Genomic DNA, 20,939 nt, shown 5'->3' with positions numbered 1-20,939 from the left:
GTGGTGCGAGTCGCTGACTGGCCATCGGCCAACCCAGCTCTGGGTCACTAAGGGGTCAGGATTGAGCCCGCAGCCTGGGGTCACTCGGTGGACTGCATCTGAGCCCAGTGTCTGATTACTTTGCTCAGTTCATACATTGCCCTAGGCCTTGAACCTCCATTTTCCCTTTAGATGAGTCCCTTTCAGTTGGCCCTTGTCACCTGTGATGAGATAACCCTGCTGGAGCTGGTCTTCTGGGTGGTCCATAAGCTTCGAGGGCAGGGATAACACTTTTAGGTTCACTGCTATCTTGCTGGGGCCTCCCATATAGTGGCTCTCACAATGGCTGGATTCAATGACACTGAATGTGGACCAGCCTTTGGTGCTACACTGGGTTTCCATGAGGTTATACCCTTAGAGTAGAGGGGCTTTCCCTAATCCCTGTCATTACAGAACATGCGTATGGATGAGAGAGATAAAGGAGCTTTTAAGTTAGTCTCCAAAGAAAAGTGTGAAAGCAAGGAAGTTTCAACACAGAGCCAGGAAATAGCTTCGTGCCCAGGATGCTGAGACATCAGAGAAGCAAAGATGGGTCAAGGCTGAGTCAGGCCTGGGCAGGTGAGGAAGAGAGAGGCCACATTTAATTGAAGGTAGGGCTTTGATGGTGGTGGTTCTGAAACAGGATGAGGAATCATAAGCACCAACTGCAGGTTTCCCTGGATTAAGCCGCAGGTGCGTGCCCTACTGAAGCCACACCTGAAGCCTGTTCTGCCCTGGCCTGGCCACAGGTCTTTCTCTCTCATGGCCTAGAAGCTGACTCTGCCTCATTCCTCCTCCCCAGGCCTAGCAGGTTGTAGTGATCAGGAATCTGGGATCTTGCCTCCTGGGAACAGTCAGGAAAGTCCCTGCTGCATCAGCACTGCCATGGAGCAGGGACTTCCATTCTGAGCCTGTCATGCCTTGCCTACACATCTTCCCCGAGGAAGGGGTGCAGTTCTGAGTCAAGTTATGCTCCACCCCTTTCCCAGAAGCCCTTTGGGCAAGTAGGGAGGGCACAGAGTTTTCCTGTAGTGCTCTGGCCTTGAAGAACAGCGACACAGACAATTGCTGGGTGAACAAATGGTTGGGACAATAACACTGGGCTGTCACAGGTTATGAATTCACTCCAGACGCTGTTCTAGCTCTCTCCACTCCCTCCCTCATTTACACTCTACCTTTCAACATGGGTTTGTATGATTGGCAGGTGAGGAAACCCAAGCTTGGGACAAATGACTTGCCCAAGATCACAGAGGCAGGAAGCAGTGAGGTTGTCGCACACGAAGGTCCATGATGCATAATAGCTGTTGGGAAAGATTGGACTTCCTGTCTCTGAGGGATTTGATCCGAGAACTATTTTTGAAAGATGGAGGTCAAGCCTTTGGTTGTAGTCTTGATTCCTTATGAAGTTTCTTTACCCCCATTATCTTTGTCTCTGCATGAGAGCTTTGATCAGTAAGTTCTCTGTACTGGGTACCATTTCCCAAGTGAGGAGACTGAGGTCAGATCCTCTGAGGATCAAATGTATGAGTGAAGGGTTGGGACCAGATCTTTGAGCCATAGCGAGCGCCTTTCCTGCCTTTTCTCCTATGGGGTGAGGTTGCTCTGTGGGTGTGGGGGTGACTCATGCAGGGCACGTGGGTGGTGGGTGTGGCCTGACTGGTGCCGAGGGCAGGTGGCCCAGCCAGTTTTGCCTCTGATGCTTCATTCCAGCTGTCAGCTATCTCTGTGTCTACGATGAGAGCCTCTGGCCACCTCAGCCACCTTCCCGACGGTGGGTTTTGGGCCCCAGACATGCGGTGATCTCAAAGCAAGGGCTGCTACCACCAACCGGAACCTGCCAGGTAAATCCTTGTCACGCAGGAAAGCTAGCGTTTCCCCAGAAAGACTAGAGCATGGGCCTGGAATCCTCTGGGCCGTGTCTGCCCTTTGCTCATGGGTCCCAGGAAGGGGTAGGGAGCTGGGGTTCCTTTTGACAACGGGCAGAGGAGATAATGTAGGTTCTGATAGGCCCAGGAACGTTCCCCTGATGCTTGGGATTCTCAGGAAGAGAGAAATTCCAGAGCTCCTGTCTCCCTCAGCTAGCTTAGGGATGTGAATCTCCATGGTTGGAGTGTGATGGGTGCTCAAGATGGTGGCAACTATTCCAACACTGAAGAGTGGCCATGCCCAGGCACTCACAGATATTGAGATAGCAGCTATGGAGGTCTTCTTCTGGCCCCTGCCTGGTCTGTGTCCCCAGAACAGGCCATTTTAGTCAGTGTCAGGGCCTTGGCAGGCATGACGGTATTTCTCAGGTAAGGGAGCTGGATGGCAGGGCAGGGAGAGAGTCCAGCAGGTGCGGATGCAAAGCGTGGAGGGTGACTCAGGAGCTAATTATAGCCGTGGAGCCTGAGTCCACATTGTCTTGACCCCCACTTGCCCCAGCTGTTCAGAGTAGCCCACACTCATGGCCCAAGTTCAAGAAGGATGGAGCAATTGGTGTCAGGGGACCATTCAGCTAGTTCTCAGGAGAGAAACCAGAGGATGAGGGAGGAGGAGGCACACTTCTGTCTACTTTTGCTCTTGACTCAGCAAAGCCTTTTTAGTCCCCTATGTCCACTGATTGCTTTGGGCAGAGGCAATGTATGTACCCATCTGGCTTCGGCTGTGATGGATGTGGGCAGGGGCTGGGAGTTACTAAGTAATCTGAGGTGGCTTACATTGAGGTTGGTCCCCTAACTTCAGAATTACCTCTTCTTGTCCACCCTGCCTTTCTGTGTTTTTCCTTCATGGCTAGCAGTCTCTTTCCCCTCCCTGTGCTTTTCATAACAGCTCCCCCCTGACCCCCAGGTCATTGGTCTCTCTTGTCCCCACAGTCTGTTCTCTTTCAGGCTCTGTTGCCTATGTAACCCAGAACTTTTCCCTGCTCCCTGCTTCCCTGGCTACAATCTCAGCTTCCAAGTTATGCTGGGGGCTTCACAGCGTGGCTCAGCCTGCTCCCAAGCCCTTCACTGCCAGGGCTCTCCATGAATTCAGTCAGGGTCTCCAGTTCCACCTGCTCCTTGACACTCACTGAATTGTCTTGAGCCCTGGTCATTGTGCAGGCCGTGCCCCCAGCCCAGATAGCGTGTCTGCCACATCCCAGTCCAGAAACCATCCTTTGAGATCCATTCCCTAGTCTCTTTGGAAGGTGTACTAGTGACTTTTTCTAACTCGACCCATACTGACCATTAGTCAAGCATGTTTGGGCTGAAGGGTTGGCTTTCTGTATCTAGGCAAGAGGGCATATGATAGGGTGCCAGTCTTGGAGTGGATGTGCTTAGCTTGTGGGGGAAGAGCAAGAGAAGGGAAGTGAGTGAGTTGCAGAGACTACCAGCAGATGTTGAAGAATTCAAAACCCCCAGCTGTGTTATTCAGAGCAGCATCTAGAGAAAAGGAGGTGACATTTGATGTTCTGCTAAGGGTTAAGGTCAAAGGTTCTGTGACCTTGACAAATAGGTCTGAAAACAAAGCCTTAGGTGGTACATTGAGAAAGCAGTTAGGCCTTATAAGTCTGCCCAGAGAGTAATATGGCAGGAGATGGTGATGGGCTGTTAGAGGCAGGGTGGTCCTTTCCTGGGTGCTATGCTGGGTTCTCTTGGGGCTATGGAAACTGCAGGAACAGTTTGCCTGTTCCGAAGAAGGGCTGGCAGCCTGGAAATATAGGGAGTGAGCTCCCTCTTGGAGAGGTATAAGCAGGAGTTGGATGGTATCTGACGAGAGTCTGAAGCCACCAGAAGTTACTTCTGCCCTTCAACCTCAGCATATGCCTTAGGCTCCAGCAATGAATGCCCACTCCAAGGAGATGGTGCCCCTCATGGGCAAAAGAACCACTGCACCTGGCGGGAACCCTGCTGTGCTGACAGAGAAGAGGCCGGCAGATCTCACCCCCACCAAGAAGAGGTAAGACTGAAGGCTTGGACCTGAGTGTTGTACAGTGTGGGGTACTGGAGTCACCCACCAAGGATCCCTTGCTTCACACAGACTCAAGACTCTGTTATCTGGGTTGGCCTGGTGACAGCTGGGTATAATTGGAGGGACAGCACTGCATACTCAGGTGCCTTTGCTGAGGTCTTCATGACTGGTCTATGAAGAGAGTCTCCTTGGAGGAGTTAGGGGGCACTGAAGCAAGAACATTTAGGAAGACTCTTGGAGGGGTGAGAGTTGCTGGACCCATTCTTGAGAACAGGAGTAAAAAGGCGGATGTCATTCTAGGTAGTCAGGATCCTCACATGGGCATGCTTTTCTCTCACTCACAAGCGGCTTCCAATCTACTGTGGAATCAAGTCTGCATAATGGGCTGTATTGGGAAAGCCTGGGAAGGCAGAAGGTACTGTGAGGTGGATTCAGTATTGTGCAAAGTAGAACTTATATTTACCAAGCTTACAGAATAAAGTGTGTTTTGGGAGGCAGCAAAACAGGATGATCCTGGCACCCAAGGAAGAAGGTAGATGTTTTGGGCTTAGTTGGATAAAGATGACCATAGCCAACCAGAATATGCCTAGTTTGTCTCACAGCCACTGTCAACTAACAAGCTGGGCACATAATACTTTTGGCTGATTTTTTTTTCTCTTGAGACAGCGTCTTTCTATTTTTCTCAGGCTGGTTTGGTACTTGACATACAGCCAAAAAACTTCAACTTAGGATCCTTTTCCTTCTGAGCGCTGGGATTACCGGTGTGTAGCATCGCACTCAGCTTCGGCTGTTTTAATGGCTGTGTGTTTGGTAGGGCTTAAGATGCATGACATGGTCAACTGGAGGGAAAATGGAGGTTCTGACTGAGATGACTAAAGTGGTGTCGAGCTGGATCTGTATATGAGGACACTACTAATGACATCGACTTAAAAGACACAGTTAATTGCCATTATGCTGACCAAGCGGTTAGCACGGTCAGGATGGCCAGTGCTCAGTGTGTGATTTTGATTGTATGGGGCTTCTGGGAGCTGGGCGGGGCTGGAGTGGTTTTGTCTAACTTTCAAGTTGAGGATCTGGAGGATGCTGGGACCGAGAACAGCCTTCTAGATCTCCAGGTGATAAGTGGTGAGGTCTGAACCTGGGTGATCAGAAATTTGGGAAAAGACAGATGAGAGTGGAGTTAGTCCTAGGATCTCCTGGGGGCAAGAATAGAGATGGAGGAACCAGGAGACCCGCCCTTCTGGGGCGGTAACTCAGAAGGAAGGTGGGTCACCTCAGTCATGAGCCCATCAAAGGAGAAGCGAGGACAGGAGCAGTGGGCCAAGGTCAGGTATGAAGTACCAAGTAAGACATGCCCAGAGGACACTTAGGCAGAGCTCCCACCTCGGAGTTCAGGAGAGAAAATGAGGAATGAGTACAGGCGAGGCAGGCAGTATAGGAGTGGGAGCAGCCTAGAACTTCATGACCCATCCAAGAAGTAACAGAAACACAGTTGACCCAAGCCAATATGGTACATTTTTCTGGGTCTCCTTCCTTTTTACTCTCAGCAGAGATTTAATAATAGGGAAAGGTTTGTGGACAGGCTCAAAAAAAACAAAACAAAACAACCCCTCAAACTCCAGACAAGACAACAAACAAACAACCCAGTTTCCTCTACATCAGGCCCAGCTAAACTGGGTTTTTGGTTGTTTGTTGTTTTGTGTTTGCCTGGCCTAGACAATGGTATGAGGTGTGACTTTATCTCCTGAAGTGGTGGTCTCTATGACTTTTTGAGGGTCTTTATGAGAAGGTTTGAGCATTTCCTTCAGAACTGAGTATAAGACTTGGTTCTAAAGAGAATAAAGAAAATAAGGAATAAATTATACGTGAAGACAAAGGGCAATGCCAGTCACCAGGGGGCTGTGAACTAATGTGAGAACTGAAGGCTCCTGAAGGTCTACAGGTCTACAGAGGGGAGAGATCTTTGGACCCAAGAGTTTTCCTGAGCCATCAGGTCATTCTTTGAGTAGTTATCATATTGGTCTCCTTATTGGGCCCTAATCAAGGTGACATACAGTGTCAGAGAGCTGGCCTTGGGGAGTTCAGGGACATTTCTTGGGTCAAAGCAGATGGTAGATAGCCTCTATCTACCCCTAGGTTGTTTCCTGGTCTTGTATTTGTCTCTTCACTGACAGAAATGGTGGAGAAATGATATACAGCTGTCTATGTACCTGTGTTAACCACACCCAGGTTGCACCCTTTGACCTAGACCAAAGGAATAAACAATGAACATCTGCAGCAGGCAGGAGCCAGGGTATCATACGGTCTAGGCCTTACCATGTGCTTATGATGGTGGGTAGGATGTGGTTGTGTAGGTGTCAAGTAGGGCAGGCGTGGGTCAGGCCCTGCCTCTTGAGTTAGGCCCTTGCCTAATCATTTGATCTTCTACAGGCAGGCTGTCATCACTCCTCTCTCCCCATCTTGTCCTTTGGTTTTCCTATTCCATCATGACTTCCTGTCTAGTGTAGGAGGCATTTCTTATTCTCCTTTCTGCTTCAGGGCTCTTCCAGAACCATGGCATATGGTATCCCAGTTAGCCCGGCACAAAGCCTCCCATTCCTGTTCTCAGTTATAGGGGCCTTTGTTGTTCTTGTATGCCTATAACCCAGACACTCCCTGAAGAGATTGATGTGGTCACTGGGACAAATGTGTCAACCCTGGTTGCCATCTCTGAGGATGGGGATCCCTGGAAGGGGTGATTGTCCCCTTCTTATCCCCTCAGTGACATACAGTGGACATCTGGCTAGTTTTGAGTAAGTGAATGGGTCAGTGAGGGGTCAGGCAAGGGAATGAGGGAGTGTGTGAACCAATGAAGAAGTCGCTCAGCACCAGCCAGGCCATTGCATGGCGAGATGATGCTTTCTCCCTTCCTTGGGGCCCTTAGCTTTGGACCTGGGTACTGAATACTTGTACGATGTGACTTTTGAAGCCACTCCTGATCTCTTGGAGGAATCCAAGAGAAGATGGGACCTGGTGGAGGAATGGCAGAGGAGCCCACTTCAGCTTTGTGTGTAAAACTGAGGAGGGGTGGGAGAGCTTCAGCAGTTGGTAGCACAACCAGTCACAGGGAGGATTCAACCTCCAACATTGACAGTTTTAGGTTGCATTGATCTGTCTGAGTATTGGTCTTATCCACTCCACCTTATCTACTTGATTGCTTATTATGTATCCATCCATCCATCTGTCCATCCATCCACCATCATCCATCCATCCCCATCCATCCACCCATCCATCCACCCACACATCCATCCATCTGTCCGTCTGTTCGTCCACCTATCCATCTGTCTATGGACTCTTTTATCTACCTACTGTTCATCTTAGCTCATCTGCTCTTCTGTCTGACCAGTCATTATTCCTTCCACTCAAATACTTCTCACTCAGCACCTATCCCCTCTCTTTTATTTTTTAATTTTAATTAATACATGTGCTTAGTTACTTTACATCCTGACTGAAATTTCCCTTCCCTCCTCTCATCACAGTCCTCCCCTCCTTCCTTCCTCCATATCTACTCCTCCCTTTCTCTTCAGAAAAGGGGAAGCCTCCCATGGATATCAACCAGCCTTGGCGCATCAAATTGTAGTAAGTCTAGGAACATCTCCTATTGATTCTAGATGGGGCAGCTCAGTAAGGGGAAAACATCCCAAAGGCAGGCAACAGAGTCAAAGACAGCACCTGCTCTTGCTGTTAGGAGTCCCACATGAAGACCGTACTACATAACTGTTACATATGTGCAGAGGGCCTACACCAGTCCCATGTAGGCTGTTTGGTTGGTGGTTCAGTCTCTGTGGGCCCCTATGGGCACCTATCAATACATACATTTATTCAATGGGGTCTTCTGAGTTTCAGGACCACTGTTAGGAAATCAAAGTTGATTCTGGAAACTTAAGGATAGTGTTATCATAGTGTCTGCCATTGGGAAACTTACAGCTAAATGACAATGTATTGTCTAGAGCAGAATGAAATGGCCTGTCTGTGCTGTACAAGGCTGTCGGTCTTGCCTTAAAGTTACTTTTGATCAGCCCACTGGAATAGCAGATTTGGAATAGAAGGGAGTTTGCCTTTGTTATAGTGCAGGATCATTGCCTGTTACGCTGTGGGTACTTGATAAGTATCTGTGAGTAAAGCAGCCTCAACAGCAGAGTAGGCTCCCGGGAAGACAAGACCAAACTTTCTTGGAGAAAACCGTGGGTGTGGGTTTTGAGCTCTTCATGGAGAAAATCTAGCAGCTCTCAACCAGGATGTCTTGAGGCTGAGTACTAGGAGATGTGCTGGGGACCTGAGTCAGGCTGCCGGAGTGGAGTGGGGCAGTGGGAGTTCAGGGTGTGGTCATCCGACTGGTTGACCTCCAATGTCCCTTTCAGCTGGACAGTCCATAAGTGCATGATCTTGGGGTAGCTGGGAATTGCCTGGCCTAATCAGTTTCCCATCAGTTGAGGATTCCTGATCTAAAGATGGAGAGTACTCAGCTGAGGGCGGATACAGATCAAAACCCAAGTTTTGAGTCTTGGTCAAAGATTTTCTCCACTTGCTTCTCTCTTTTGATATTTTCATCTCTTTTGAAGTATTTGCTTTTAGTTAAGGCCAGAATCTCAATCTCTCCCCCCCTCCCTTCCTTCTTCCCTCCCTCCCTCTGTCCTTTCTCTCTTTCTCTCTCCCCAACCTCAACAGATTCTTAACCTGTATCCCAGACTGACCTTGAACGACCTTTCTGCCTCAGTTTCCCGAGTGCTTCTAGTGTGAGCCACCATGCCTGGCTCCTCTTGATGGTCAGAAGCCAGGAGGGGGAGGGACAGTGTGCCCTCTGCTCCATTTACCCCTTCTTCCTGGATTAATGACGAGGTTTAGCCTTGTCCGTGCCTGAAGTGAGGAGAGGGACTTCCCAGGCCAACCAGCATTTTCCTGATTGCCCTGATTGGATAGCCTCCTTGTAGCTAACCCTTGCAGTGGATTTGGCTGCAAGCTGGCCCAGAGGACTAAGTTGAGGACAGAGCAGGGCAATGTGCATTGCCATGCCAGTTACTAGCCTGGGTGGCAGGAGGAAGCAGGTTCTATGGCCGCCTGGAGTCAGCTCTAGGGGAAGATACTTCTTATGCTTAGCCTCAAATGCTTTGCCTGTAGACTGGGGCCCTGGTCCCAGGCTGCTGCTCTTCTTTCTGAGCTTGAGATGGGTGGAAACGCACTTTGAACGTCCTCTGTTCTGGGCCTGGGAAAGGCTCAGGTGGCAGAGTGTTTAGGACGGCTATGTGCCTGACGTCAGGCAGGCAGCTTTCTGGATGGGTCACACGGCCTGCTGCAGCTTTGCTGCGGAAGCTGCTGTACCAGAACTGAGTTCACTTGCAGCTGATCCTCACCTTAGTGTCACGGGAACACTCACCTCCTAGGGTGACTGTGGTGTCCAAGGTCATGTGTGTCTGCATCTGTGGGTGTGGCTAGCCGTGGCTGGCAGAGTGTCTGGCTTTTCTTGAGGTAGGGTGTGTCTCCCAATCCCTTGAAGCCTGAAGAGAAAGCTGACTTGTCTCTCCTCCCCCAACCCCCATCTCCACTGACTGGCAATGTTTTCTGGGCCCTCTCCCTCCTTTCTATTTCTTTCTTTCTTTCTTTTTTTTTTTTTTTTTTTTTTTGCTTGTATATATCAGATGCAAAGGTAGTGGTGTCGTTAAGGCATTCATACAATGTACACAATGTTCTCTGATCATATTAGCCTCTTTTGCTATTTTTTAAAAAAATAAAATTTGAACACTTATTTATTTACATGTGAATTTATATTTATTATGTATACGGGGGCTTTACCTACATGTATGTCTGTACGCTATGTGAGTAAATTGCACACAGAAGCCAGAAGAAGGAAGGTACAGAACCCCCCAGGACTAGAGTTACAGAAGGGTGTGAGCCACGTGGGTGCTGGGAATTGAACCTGGGTCCTCTGGAAGAGCAGCCAGTGCTCTAAGTGCTGAGCCACCTCCCGAATCCTTCTTACTCTTCCTTATTCCTTCTTCTGTTGTCATTATCCTTCCGCATCCCTAGCACTTCCTCTTGTAGTTTTGTGAGCCTTTTCTATATTGTGTGTTTCTAAGTCTGGCTTATTTCACTTAGCGGGTTCATCTATAGTTCCATACATTTTCCTGAAAATGATACAGGATCCAGTTCTTCATGCCTAAATAGGACATCATTTGATTTATTTTATTTTTTTCCAGCATCATATTTTTGTTGATTATTTGGGAATTCTACACAATGCACCCTGGTCATACTCACCTCTCAGTCCTCGAAGGTCCACCCCTAACCCTTGTGACTTCCTCCTACAAAGAGAAGAAGAAAGAAAAAAAAAATTCAAGTCCAATTTGAGAACACCATCTTATAAAATACCGTATTTCATTTGTTCATCTGTGGGTGGGCAGCTTGGCTGACTCTTTAACTTGGCTATTGTGAATAGTGGTGTAATAAATGTGTATGTGCAGGTGTCCTTGTAGGGAACTAGCTTGGATTATTTTTTCTATAGATCTACAGACCCCAGAACTGGATCATATGGACGTTCTAATTTAAAAGTTTTGAGGTGCCTCCATACTGACTCCCACAGAGAGCATGCTATTTTATATTACCTGTAGCAGTATGTGAGTGCTCTCTCCTTGTCTGTCCCAATTCTTACCACCATTTGGTATTGCTTGTTATCTTGATGATAGCCATTCTCACGTGATATATTTTTATTTTATTTTATTTTATTTTAGAGATAGTCCTGCTGTGTAGCACAGGCTGGCCTCAAACCAATTCTTACCACCATTTGGTATTGCTTGTTATCTTGATGATAGCCATTCTCACGTGATATATTTTTATTTTATTTTATTTTATTTTATTTTAGAGATAGTCCTGCTGTGTAGCACAGGCTGGCCTCAAACCTATGATCTTCCTGACTCAACTCTCTGAGTTATAAGATTAGGGGCAATGCCACCATGACTGGTTTGAGTTTTTCTTCTTAGTGGAGGATCCCCAGCCCAGGCCCCCAGCTCTCTGCCCTAGACTAGCTTTCCTAGTCCATTTCCTGCTGTGGTAAAGGGGCAACAAGAGCAGCCAGGGTGACTCTGGCCCTTCCTCTTAAGCTGCTGGAAGGCCTGTGGGGCTTTGAGCCTAGAGGCCCCTCTCAAAGGCTTCTCTGCTTCCAGGCTCACGTTCTAGGCACAGCTGGTTGGAGATGGGAAAGCCTGTTTCCACGTTCCCATCTTTGAAAGACTTGAGGGCAGCCGCAAATCCGCAGGTGCTGGGCCATGCTCAGTGATCCTTTTTCTTTTTTTTTTTTTTTTTTTTTTTTTTTTTTTTTTTTTTTTTTTTTGAGCTGGGGACCGAACCCAGGGCCTTGTGCTTGCTAGGCAAGCGCTCTACCACTGAGCCAAATCCCCAACCCCTCAGTGATCCTTTTGGGCTCATCCACACAGTACTTCTAGAGGCAAGAGCCATTTAAACTCAGCTAAGAACCCAGAGTCTACTCCATCCTGGAGGGCTAGGCCAGGACACGTGGCACAAAGGCTAGGGCTCAGCATGAGTGGGTCCTCTGTGGCAAGGCTGCAGGACACAGGCAGACCGGCCCGGCCCCAGTTCTAATGGCCTTGATTGGTCCCTTCAGTGCACACTTCTTCCTGGAGATAGAAGGATTTGAGCCCAACCCCACTGTTACCAAGACCTCTCCCCCAATCTTCTCCAAGCCGATGGACTCCAACATCCGGCAGTGGTGAGTACTGGCTGCTGGCCTGAACACATGGCTAGGCCTGGTGGTGGCATAGTAGCACTGTCCATTTCTAAAGTTGGCTTACTCTCTTCCCTCTTCTCCATCTCCAGCCTCTCTGGCAACTGTGATGACATGGACTCTCCTCAGTCTCCTCAGGATGATGTGACAGAGACCCCATCCAATCCCAACAGTCCAAGGTAAGTGTGCCCTTCCCTCACTGATCTCAGAAGAGGGCACATCACGGGATGGGTTGTACAGGATAGAGAAAGAACCAGCGTCTCTGGGGAGTTGAGACAAACATCTGGAGGCTCCAGGCCATGGTTGTAGCCTGTGACATTTTGTGGAGCAGAGCGAAATATCAATATATTATAAAATGATTTCTGTTCATTATAAAACATTCAAACAATACACAAAAGAATAAGGACGTCAGCACAAGTTACATAAGTGAAAGGAGACACATCTGCATTACAGTAATAGTCTATTTAGAGTGTGGGGCAGGAAGGGATACATGGAAATGTTTGGATATGGCAGTGAAAGGGAGCTTTCTCTTCCCTTAGTTCCATATTTCAGAGTAATGGCTACACCAGACATACATCCTTCTTGCTCATCCTCACGTGTATGCAGGTGTATGTTGATAGGTGTGAATGTTGCATATGGATTGGAAGAGGAGGCTTGACCAAACATGGAACACAAATCTGGGCATTGCCAAAGACATAGGAGGCATAGGGGTTGGAGCAGTGGTCCGGAAACTAAGTAGCTCTGGTGGTGGAGGAGAAAAGGGTAGGAACGGAGGCAAACGGGATGAAATCGCAATGTCTTCTGGTCTTAGCGCAAACCTGGCCAAGGAAGAACAGAGGCAGAAGAAGAAGCGGCTGAAGAAGCGCATCTTCGCGGCTGTATCAGAGGGCTGCGTGAGGGAGCTGCGGGAACTCCTGCAGGATCTGCAGGAGCTCTGTAGACGGCGCCGCGGCCTGGATGCGTCCGGTCAGTGCCCAGCCCTGTCCTAGAGTGCAGGCCCCTGGAGACCCTGGTTGGTTTGGCTTGGCCCCTGCTCTATCTCCTGTGGGGCTGAAGCATGAGGCATGGATATTAGGATAGCAATCTTGTGCTTGACTTAGAGGGCCATGGGGAGTCCCGGGTCAAGGGTTTAGGTAGGAAGAGGGCGTGGCCTGGCTATTGTGTGGAGTAAGTCAGGAGAGGGTTGCTATTCAGAGTGTTGGAACCCTGCAGCAGGCCTAGGGGATGGGGAAGGGTTCCTTGGGCATTGACAGGAATTGAAGGCTTTGGGGGTCCATAGCTGTGTGGGGACTAAAGGGGAGGAGCAGGTTGGTGGGGGAGGTGGTAAGATGTACTTTTAGAGCATGAGGAGGGATATGATGGAGATTTTGGCACCCACCTGGGCAGGCAGGCTGCAGGTGACATTGTCTCTCCTGCGAGAGAAGGTGCAGAACTTGGAGAGCAGGAATCCTTGGATAAGGTTTTCACAGGCAGTAGAGAGCTGTGAACAACGAACCAGGGAGGGAGTTGGAGGAAGAAAGAGGATCTGGTGTGCAGGCCTGGGGGCTCCCTGTGGCAGGCGGAGGGCATACTTCCAAAGTACGAGGCTGCAGCTTCCAGTGTTCTGTCTGCTTTTCCTACCCCTGCATTTTTCCTTGACTCTGTCTGCAGACTTCCTAATGCACAAGCTGACAGCCTCAGACACTGGGAAGACCTGCCTGATGAAAGCTTTGCTCAACATCAACCCCAACACCAAAGAGATCGTGCGGATTCTGCTTGCCTTCGCTGAGGAGAACGACATCCTGGACAGGTTCATCAATGCGGAGTACACGGAAGAGGCCTACGAAGGTACCTGGAGGCAGAGGCAACCAAGGGCAACGGGGAGAGGTTGGGATTTCCCAAGGTGGGTGTGGCTACAGATACAGGCCATCTTGCCTCACAGAGGCACTTTGGTTACAGAGACACGGCCTTTCTTTTGCATGTAAATAACGCCGAACGTGGGTGAACAGGTCAGGAAACACTGATGCTCTAAAAAGGCGACTTTAGGCAGAATATGCCAGGAACAGAAGTAAAGATGATGCAGTGTGACAGAAAGTGACTGGGGTGAGCAACCGGGTGTTCAACACTGGGGTGTGAACAGCGGTGGCCTTGGCCAAAGCTCACCTGATGGGAAGGATCCAGAGCAGGGTCAGGGTAAGAACCCCAAGATGGGCATGGGCTTGGCGGATTTGACACTAGGAAGACCGCAGGGCCTGGGGATGTTGTTAGATTGAGAAGCGCTTCCTTAGCATGTGCAAGGCACTGTTAGATTCCCAAGAACCACAAACAAAACAAAACAAAAAACAAAACAGAACAACAACAACAACAACAACAACAACAACAAAAACCAAAAAACCCCCCAAAAACCAGGCAACCGAAGGAGAAGCTTGGAGAGCCCGGTAGGGGACAGCAAAGGCAGCAGTCAGCCTTACAGTCATGAATAAGCTGTCCATTTCAGTGGTTTTGTGGAACCAGGGAATATAATTTATTGCCTTGTTTCCCTGACCAGGAGACACACTGTGTGAACTGTTAACAGGCTATGTCATGAGTCTTTTGAGTCAGTACACAGCTTGTCCCAGTTAGCAGACATGATCAGCTCATGATCAGCAGTCTTGCTGATATGCCAGGGGCTGTAAACACCTCAGCTTTTCCAGGTGAGAGCTAGGGGGGTGTCTTTAATCCTTACGGGGAAAGTAATCTTGATTTAGTGTTTGAACTATACAGACTTTTGAAAGGGAAAGTCATAGCACTATGGGGGAGCGGTGGGAACCCCAGGGAAGAATTGCTGTGACTGCTGAAGAGAGAGCCATATCCTGTCCTCAGCCTGTCACATGAGAGCTGACATTAGGCCTGCCAGGTTCAGACCAGTATCTGAGGCTTATTTGTCCTGCCTCCTCTCCCCTTCCGACCTTCTGTACTTTTCTTTCTTTTTGTTTATAGTTCAGGGCCCTATGGTCTCACCATTGCTAGCACAAGATCCCTTTAATTTTGGGGTTGTGGTATTGGGAAGAGCTCTTACCAGGAAGCTACCTCCCTACCTCTTAAAAACATTTGAGCTAAGGCCTCACTAAGTTGCTCAGGTTGGTCTAGAACTCATTTCACAACCCAGATAGCTTTGAACTTGTGATCTTCCTGCCTCTCTGCTGAGTACCTGGCATTACCAGCCTGGGTCAATAGGCCTGCCTAGTGAGGTCGTTTTGAGGGCAAGGATGGAGTTTGTTGCTCATGGTCGATTTCACCCTCGGAGAGGTTTAACACGTTTTTGATAAGAGTTAACACACAACCTTCTTCGTCTCTGTAGTAAGGTTTTTCTGTCCTGGCCACACATCAGCCTTCCCTAGCCCCTTTACTAAGCCCTTGCTGTTGCTCTTGCAGCAGGTCGTGGGCACCCCTGCCTTGGTTCTCTCCACTGTGGGGTGCAGCTCATTTCTGCTTTCCCAGAATTCAACCTGGGGTCAGTGCGGTGTCCCCACACATGGTATCTACACCCTTAGTATTTTCATTCAGCGACTGCCACCTGGGGTCAAGGGACTCCAAGATCAGCTTTAGGTTGTCCCAGGTCCTTGAGCACCCATGCTGGCTGTTTGCAGGGCAGACAGCGCTGAACATTGCCATCGAGCGGCGCCAGGGAGACATCACAGCAGTGCTCATAGCAGCGGGTGCTGACGTCAACGCTCACGCCAAGGGGGTCTTCTTCAACCCAAAATACCAGCATGAAGGCTTCTATTTTGGTAGGTGATGCCACAGGAGTGGAGGATTGTGGGAGAGAGAAGGGGCTTCCGGTTCTGTAATCTGTTGTGACCAGCTCAGCCACACGGGGGTGCTACAAGATAGTCTCCTCCGCGCATGTGCATTAAGACTAGGCTGATGCTGAGTCTGCTGGTGTGGAAGAGTCTGCAGGGCTTATACCTTCAGTGACGGGGCAGAAATCCAAAAGCAGTTGAATTGTATGTGCTAGAAAGAGGTCCTTACAGGGGTAACTTTGCGTAAGCTTGAGGTTCCAGAACCTCCAGAACTTTGTGGTAGATGCTCTTGGTTGTAATATCTGTAATGTCCTTCCTTCACAACCTTTATTTATTGTTTTATTTTTCTTAGCATGTGTCTGAGTGTGTGTGTGTGTGTGAGTGTGTGTGTGTGTGAATGTATGTGTACATATATGTGTGCATGTGTGTGTGTGTGTGTGTGTGTGTGTGTGTGTGTGTGTGTATGTTTTGGTGGGAGGTTAGATTTCACACAAATGTCTTTCCTCCTCTTCTGACAATGTTCACATTGCCTTTACAAATTCTTTGGGTTTAAAAAAATGTATACTTTATGTATAGTGAGATCCACCCATTTTAGTGTACAGTTCCGTTATTTTTCTATTACCACCATCACAGTCAGGAAGGGCAGCAGGAAGCCCCACTGGGCCTGTCACCGCTCTGGTTTTTCCTTTCTTTTTTGTGAATGTATGGTTTGTATGTGCGATCTGTGTGAATGTGGGCTCAGAGAACATTATTATTTTTCATCCTTTTCTCGAGACAGAATCTGGTGGAACTAGGATGGTGGCCAGTAAGCCCCATAAACTGTTTGTCTCTGCCCCTGTGCCAACCATGCCCAGCGTTTTACATGGGTGCTGGGGACTTGAACTCAGCTCCTCATGCTTGTGCAGCAAGCAGTCTTACCCACCGAGCCATCTTCCCCACCTTTGGCTTTTCAGTCAGCAGGACTAGATGAGTCTGGGCATCTCTGAGGACAGCTTCTTGCTCAGTCAGTCTTGTGTCCTCAGTGTCCAGCCTAGGACCTAATCACAGCCAGTGTTGGGAAACATTTGCTGGGTGGAATAAAGGGAGGGCACAGGTGGGAGTAAAAAGAGGAAGAAGAGCCCAGGGTTTTGTCTGGGTGGGTGGAAGGGTTTCTACATTCTAAATAGGGTGTCGAGAGTGAGTAACCGAGAAGGCGGGATCTGAGCCAAGACTGGGGAAAAGCACAGAGCAGCTGCAGGAAGCAAGAACAGTGCAAGCAAAGGCCCTGGGCTTAGATGCCCCTTGTTGGAGTAAGAAGGCCATTGTGACTGGAGTGGTGTGAGCATGGGTGAGAGGATTCAAGGAGCTCAAAACAGAGCGGGCTTTGTGCTGTGTGCTGGAATTAGACTTCTCATTCTGGGTGAGGGGGTACCTAGTGGGTATGTTCTGTTCTTCCCGAGCAGAATGTTGAAAAGTCAGTGGGGAGCAGGGAGCACAGGTACCTATGGGTGTGAACCCACGTCAGTCTTCACCGAGCAAGGGGGAGGTGGTCAGGGAGCCTTGGGGCTCAGTGCTGCTGTGATGGCCAGCATCCGGGCCTCTGGGACTGGGCTCATTCAGTCCCCTCCCCCAGGCGAGACGCCCCTGGCCTTGGCAGCATGTACCAACCAGCCTGAGATCGTGCAGCTGCTGATGGAGAATGAGCAGACAGACATCACTTCCCAGGACTCTCGGGGAAATAACATCCTGCATGCGCTGGTGACAGTGGCTGAGGACTTCAAGACCCAGAATGACTTTGTTAAGCGCATGTATGACATGATTCTGTTGAGGAGTGGCAACTGGGAGCTGGAGACCATGCGCAACAATGACGGTCTCACGCCACTGCAGCTGGCTGCCAAGATGGGCAAGGCTGAGGTGGGGCCCTGCAGTGGGTACGGGGACTGGGGAAGCACGGTGCCCGTCTGAGGATCCCATAGGCTCCAGCCTCCACTCTGGGAAGGCTGTGGCTTAGGTCTGGGAGTGCAGTGGTGTCTCAGTGAAATCCAACATGTGGTCCACCCTTAAGACATTAATCCTGTACTCGAGTTCATTCTTTCTTCCTGGGACTTCCTAGGTGGGGCCAGATTGGAGAATCCCTAAGGCCAAGGTGATGCAATAGCTCAGGTGTTTTGTGGTTGAGCATTCCTGAGTGGTGACGCTCAACCATAGGCTGCATGTCTGTCCTTCAGGCTTTCTTCTTCTGGGGGCAGTGGTTCCAGAATGGCTACTCTGGGTCTGAGGTCAATGGGCTTCTTCTCCCTGGCAGTACAATGACCTTAGTCTGTTGGTCAGGCCTCTTCTCCAGGAGAGTGTGGTTATGGTAGTGTGGACCCTTTGCCTGCGTGATGTTCAAGAACTCCAGGCTGATGTGAGCACCTTGGGAAGACCTAGGCTGGGACAAGATGATATGGAGCTGTGGTCTGGCTGATTCCTTCTCAGGGAATAGATCTTGGGAGGGGAGTGTGGCTTCTGGGAGACTGTGGAAGGACACTGGAGAGCTGGCACCAGTTGAGCCATTCCAGCTGTCTATCCTTGTATCTCTCCTAGTCAGCTGCCCTGAGGTCAGGCCAGGGCTGGAGCCTACAAGGGACCTTTTTATTCCCATGTAGAGGGTGGGGGAGAAAAGAACAGCCGTAACAAAGGGAGAATTGTGTATCTGACCCCCCCTCTCCTGCCACCCAGGGTCATAGCTTGCAGGGGTTCTGAGGAGAGTCAGAGGGTATTTGTGGGTCTAGTTTCTTCCACGAGCCTTTTCCTGCATGTCACTCTCTTACTTGTGCTTCCTGCCATCCAAGCCCGGGGAAGATGCATCTTGCAGGAGGCACAGCCCTGGGACCCCTTATGCTCTAGGGAAAAGTACCCTCATCAAGGCCAGTCTAAGGAAGGTACCCATCAGGGAAGTTCCTGAGTCCTCCCCTTTATTCAGTGTCTTGTAGAAAAATTTTCTGGATGTCACTCAAGGTGGCTGCCATACTGGCAATGGAGGACTCAGCCATGCCTAAGCTACAGGCCTGCCCTTGGGGTTTTGACTCACTGGGATGCAGGAGCTGTCTGCCTGGGCTGTGGTGGGAGACGCAGTGTGGCTGTGTGAGAGTCACACACTGAGCTGTCCTCCCAACAGAGCTTTCCTGTTGGGTTTTGGGTTCATGTCCCTGGATGCTGTATCCCCAACCTTGGGTGATTGATGGGTTAGCTTTCAGGAAGTGGAAAGATGAGAGCAGTGGCCCTCCTGTGTAGGGGACTCAGAGAGCTTCACAAAATGCTTCCCAGGTTTCTCCCCGCATCTGGGGTTTTAGTGGTTGACTGTGTGTTTCAACAAAGTCCCCAGGGATCCTAACATACGGCAGAGTTTGAGGATCACTGACCTACAGTGAGCTTTGTGGTCCTATTGCGAGGCCTGGTGCCTGATGCCACAGCTTGTTCAGCCAGAGTGATGAGCCTGACCTGTGGGTGGGATGGAGGAGTGAGAAACAGAGAGCTTCAAGTTCAGGTCTCATGGAAATCACTTCTAAAAATGGTCAATTCTTAGATTCTTTACTGAATTGGAACTCAGCTACTTTTGGGGCCCACTAGCTGATGGTTTGGTTTTCTGTAGTGTGCAAAAGGGCTCTCATATTCTGTGAGAAGGCAAGAACTGTGAACCTTACCCCCATTTTACAGATATAGCTGGAACCCAGGGTCATGGCTCCAGGCAGAGGTGGCACTCAGACCCTTTTGGGTGGTAACATATTCTGGGCTGACCTGCCTCTGGATGGTCCAGGCCTGTTGTCCCCAAGTCCCATTACCCCTCTTCTTGTCCCCAGATCCTGAAGTATATCCTTGGCCGTGAGATCAAGGAGAAGCCTCTCCGGAGCCTGTCCAGAAAGTTCACAGACTGGGCATATGGGCCTGTGTCATCCTCACTCTATGACCTCACCAACGTGGACACGACGACGGATAACTCTGTGCTGGAGATCATCGTCTACAACACCAACATTGATGTGGGTCTCCCAGGCAGGTTGGCAGGAAGGGAACAAAGAATGAGGGCTGGACCTCAGGCCAGGACTTGAGGACCCTGGGAACAGTTGTCAGAGTCCCCTAGGTCCCATATTGGTGAATTATCTTGGTGATGGAGTCTAGCATTGGGGGCAATGCCCAGATAGAAGCTAGCTCTTTTGTTCCTAACAGTGAGTAGCAGAGCTAAGGGTAAAAGGGGCATGAAGAAGTGTGTGATATTGATCTTGCCCTCTCTAACTCACCATGGTGGGGCTTAGCATCCTTTCTTCCTCTAAACATGAGTGCACATGAGGTCAGATGGTGCTCACTATCTAGAGCAATCAGGACCCTTCCAGGAGGAGGTGGGGGAGGGAGAGCTAATGAAGCTGGAGGTGAAGACTGAGGGTCAGGTCCGACAGTTTTCAGCTCTTTTGAGGAGTGAGGCAATGGGCCAGGTCCCTGCCCTTTGTTTCTGTCAATAGTCCTACTCCTCAGGGGCTCCCTGGACCCTCACAGTAGACTGTTTAGCATGGTGGGTAAAGGTTGTGGTAGAGATAAAGAGGTGATCCAAGAAAGGCTCAGGAGATGTCCTAAGGTCACAGGGATACTGGAACCTCTTCCTATTCCCCATACCTTGCTGGGTATCAGCACTCTTTCTGCTGGGAAACCCCAGGCCCCTGTAGCATTTGGCTGCTCAAAGGATCCCTGGGAGCTGGGAGTTACCCTTCCAGCACTTCCATCAAGCCAGTCCATTGTTCGCTATGACTGGAGCCTTCTGTCACTGGCCCCGCTGCCTCTGTGCCTTTAGAAAATGGTCCTTCTCTGCCTCCTCATCCCTGTGGGGTGTTCTATCCCCAGAACCGGCATGAGATGCTGACCCTGGAGCCTCTGCATACACTGCTGCATATGAAGTGGAAGAAATTTGCCAAGTACATGTTCTTCTTGTCCTTCTGCTTCTATTTCTTCTACAACATCACCCTGACCCTCGTCTCTTACTACCGTCCTCGGGAAGATGAGGTATGGTGGCCCCGGGGATGGGGTGGTGGTGGGAAGGTCTGTGGTGAAGGATCGTGGAACTGCCCCATGTAGAGATGGAGAAACTGAGGCCCAGATATAAGGGCTTTTCATGCTGTCATCCAAAGTTTCCAGTGAATAAAATGGTTAGCCAGGCTGTAGGTGCACAGATCTAGGGAGAGTCTTACTGGGAAAGTTGGGGACTAAGGAACCCCAGGACCTTCCCAGGATTTCTTTGTGGGTCTAGACTACACTGTCCGTTGTGAGGCCTCCAGAAGGTGGATGGAAGAGAGGTTAGTTAGCTAAGCCTCCCCACTTCTTTGGGCCTCGGTTTCTCACCTGTTAGTGGGGGTGCAGAGTCTCGGCTTCACTGAACTGTGAGGAAGCCCCTTTGAGTGTCTGGATGTGGATGTGGTTGAAAAGAACCATGCAGTTAGGCAGTGGGGGTT

General features: G+C 49.8%; 1 protein-coding gene across 1 annotated transcript in view; it reads left to right on the top strand.

Moving 5' to 3' along the window:
• The first annotated feature begins 1,717 nt into the window (after positions 1 to 1,717).
• Trpv3 (transient receptor potential cation channel subfamily V member 3) overlaps positions 1,718 to 20,939 on the top strand; it is a 32,289-nt gene continuing 13,067 nt past the window's right edge. The window contains exons 1-10 of the mRNA XM_032913186.1: positions 1,718 to 1,859; positions 3,800 to 3,939; positions 11,603 to 11,707; positions 11,815 to 11,901; positions 12,534 to 12,688; positions 13,373 to 13,549; positions 15,331 to 15,471; positions 17,096 to 17,376; positions 19,305 to 19,481; positions 20,335 to 20,493. Coding sequence (XP_032769077.1) covers positions 3,821 to 3,939; positions 11,603 to 11,707; positions 11,815 to 11,901; positions 12,534 to 12,688; positions 13,373 to 13,549; positions 15,331 to 15,471; positions 17,096 to 17,376; positions 19,305 to 19,481; positions 20,335 to 20,493 — 1,401 coding nt within the window. The 5' untranslated portion in view covers positions 1,718 to 1,859; positions 3,800 to 3,820. The remainder of the gene's footprint in view (positions 1,860 to 3,799; positions 3,940 to 11,602; positions 11,708 to 11,814; positions 11,902 to 12,533; positions 12,689 to 13,372; positions 13,550 to 15,330; positions 15,472 to 17,095; positions 17,377 to 19,304; positions 19,482 to 20,334; positions 20,494 to 20,939) is intronic.

Source organism: Rattus rattus, chromosome 9 (genome assembly GCF_011064425.1).
Source record: "Rattus rattus isolate New Zealand chromosome 9, Rrattus_CSIRO_v1, whole genome shotgun sequence".
NCBI lineage: Eukaryota > Metazoa > Chordata > Mammalia > Rodentia > Muridae > Rattus > Rattus rattus.
The sequence above is the reverse complement of the archived record's forward strand: the minus strand, read 5'-3'. Positions and strand labels throughout refer to the sequence as shown.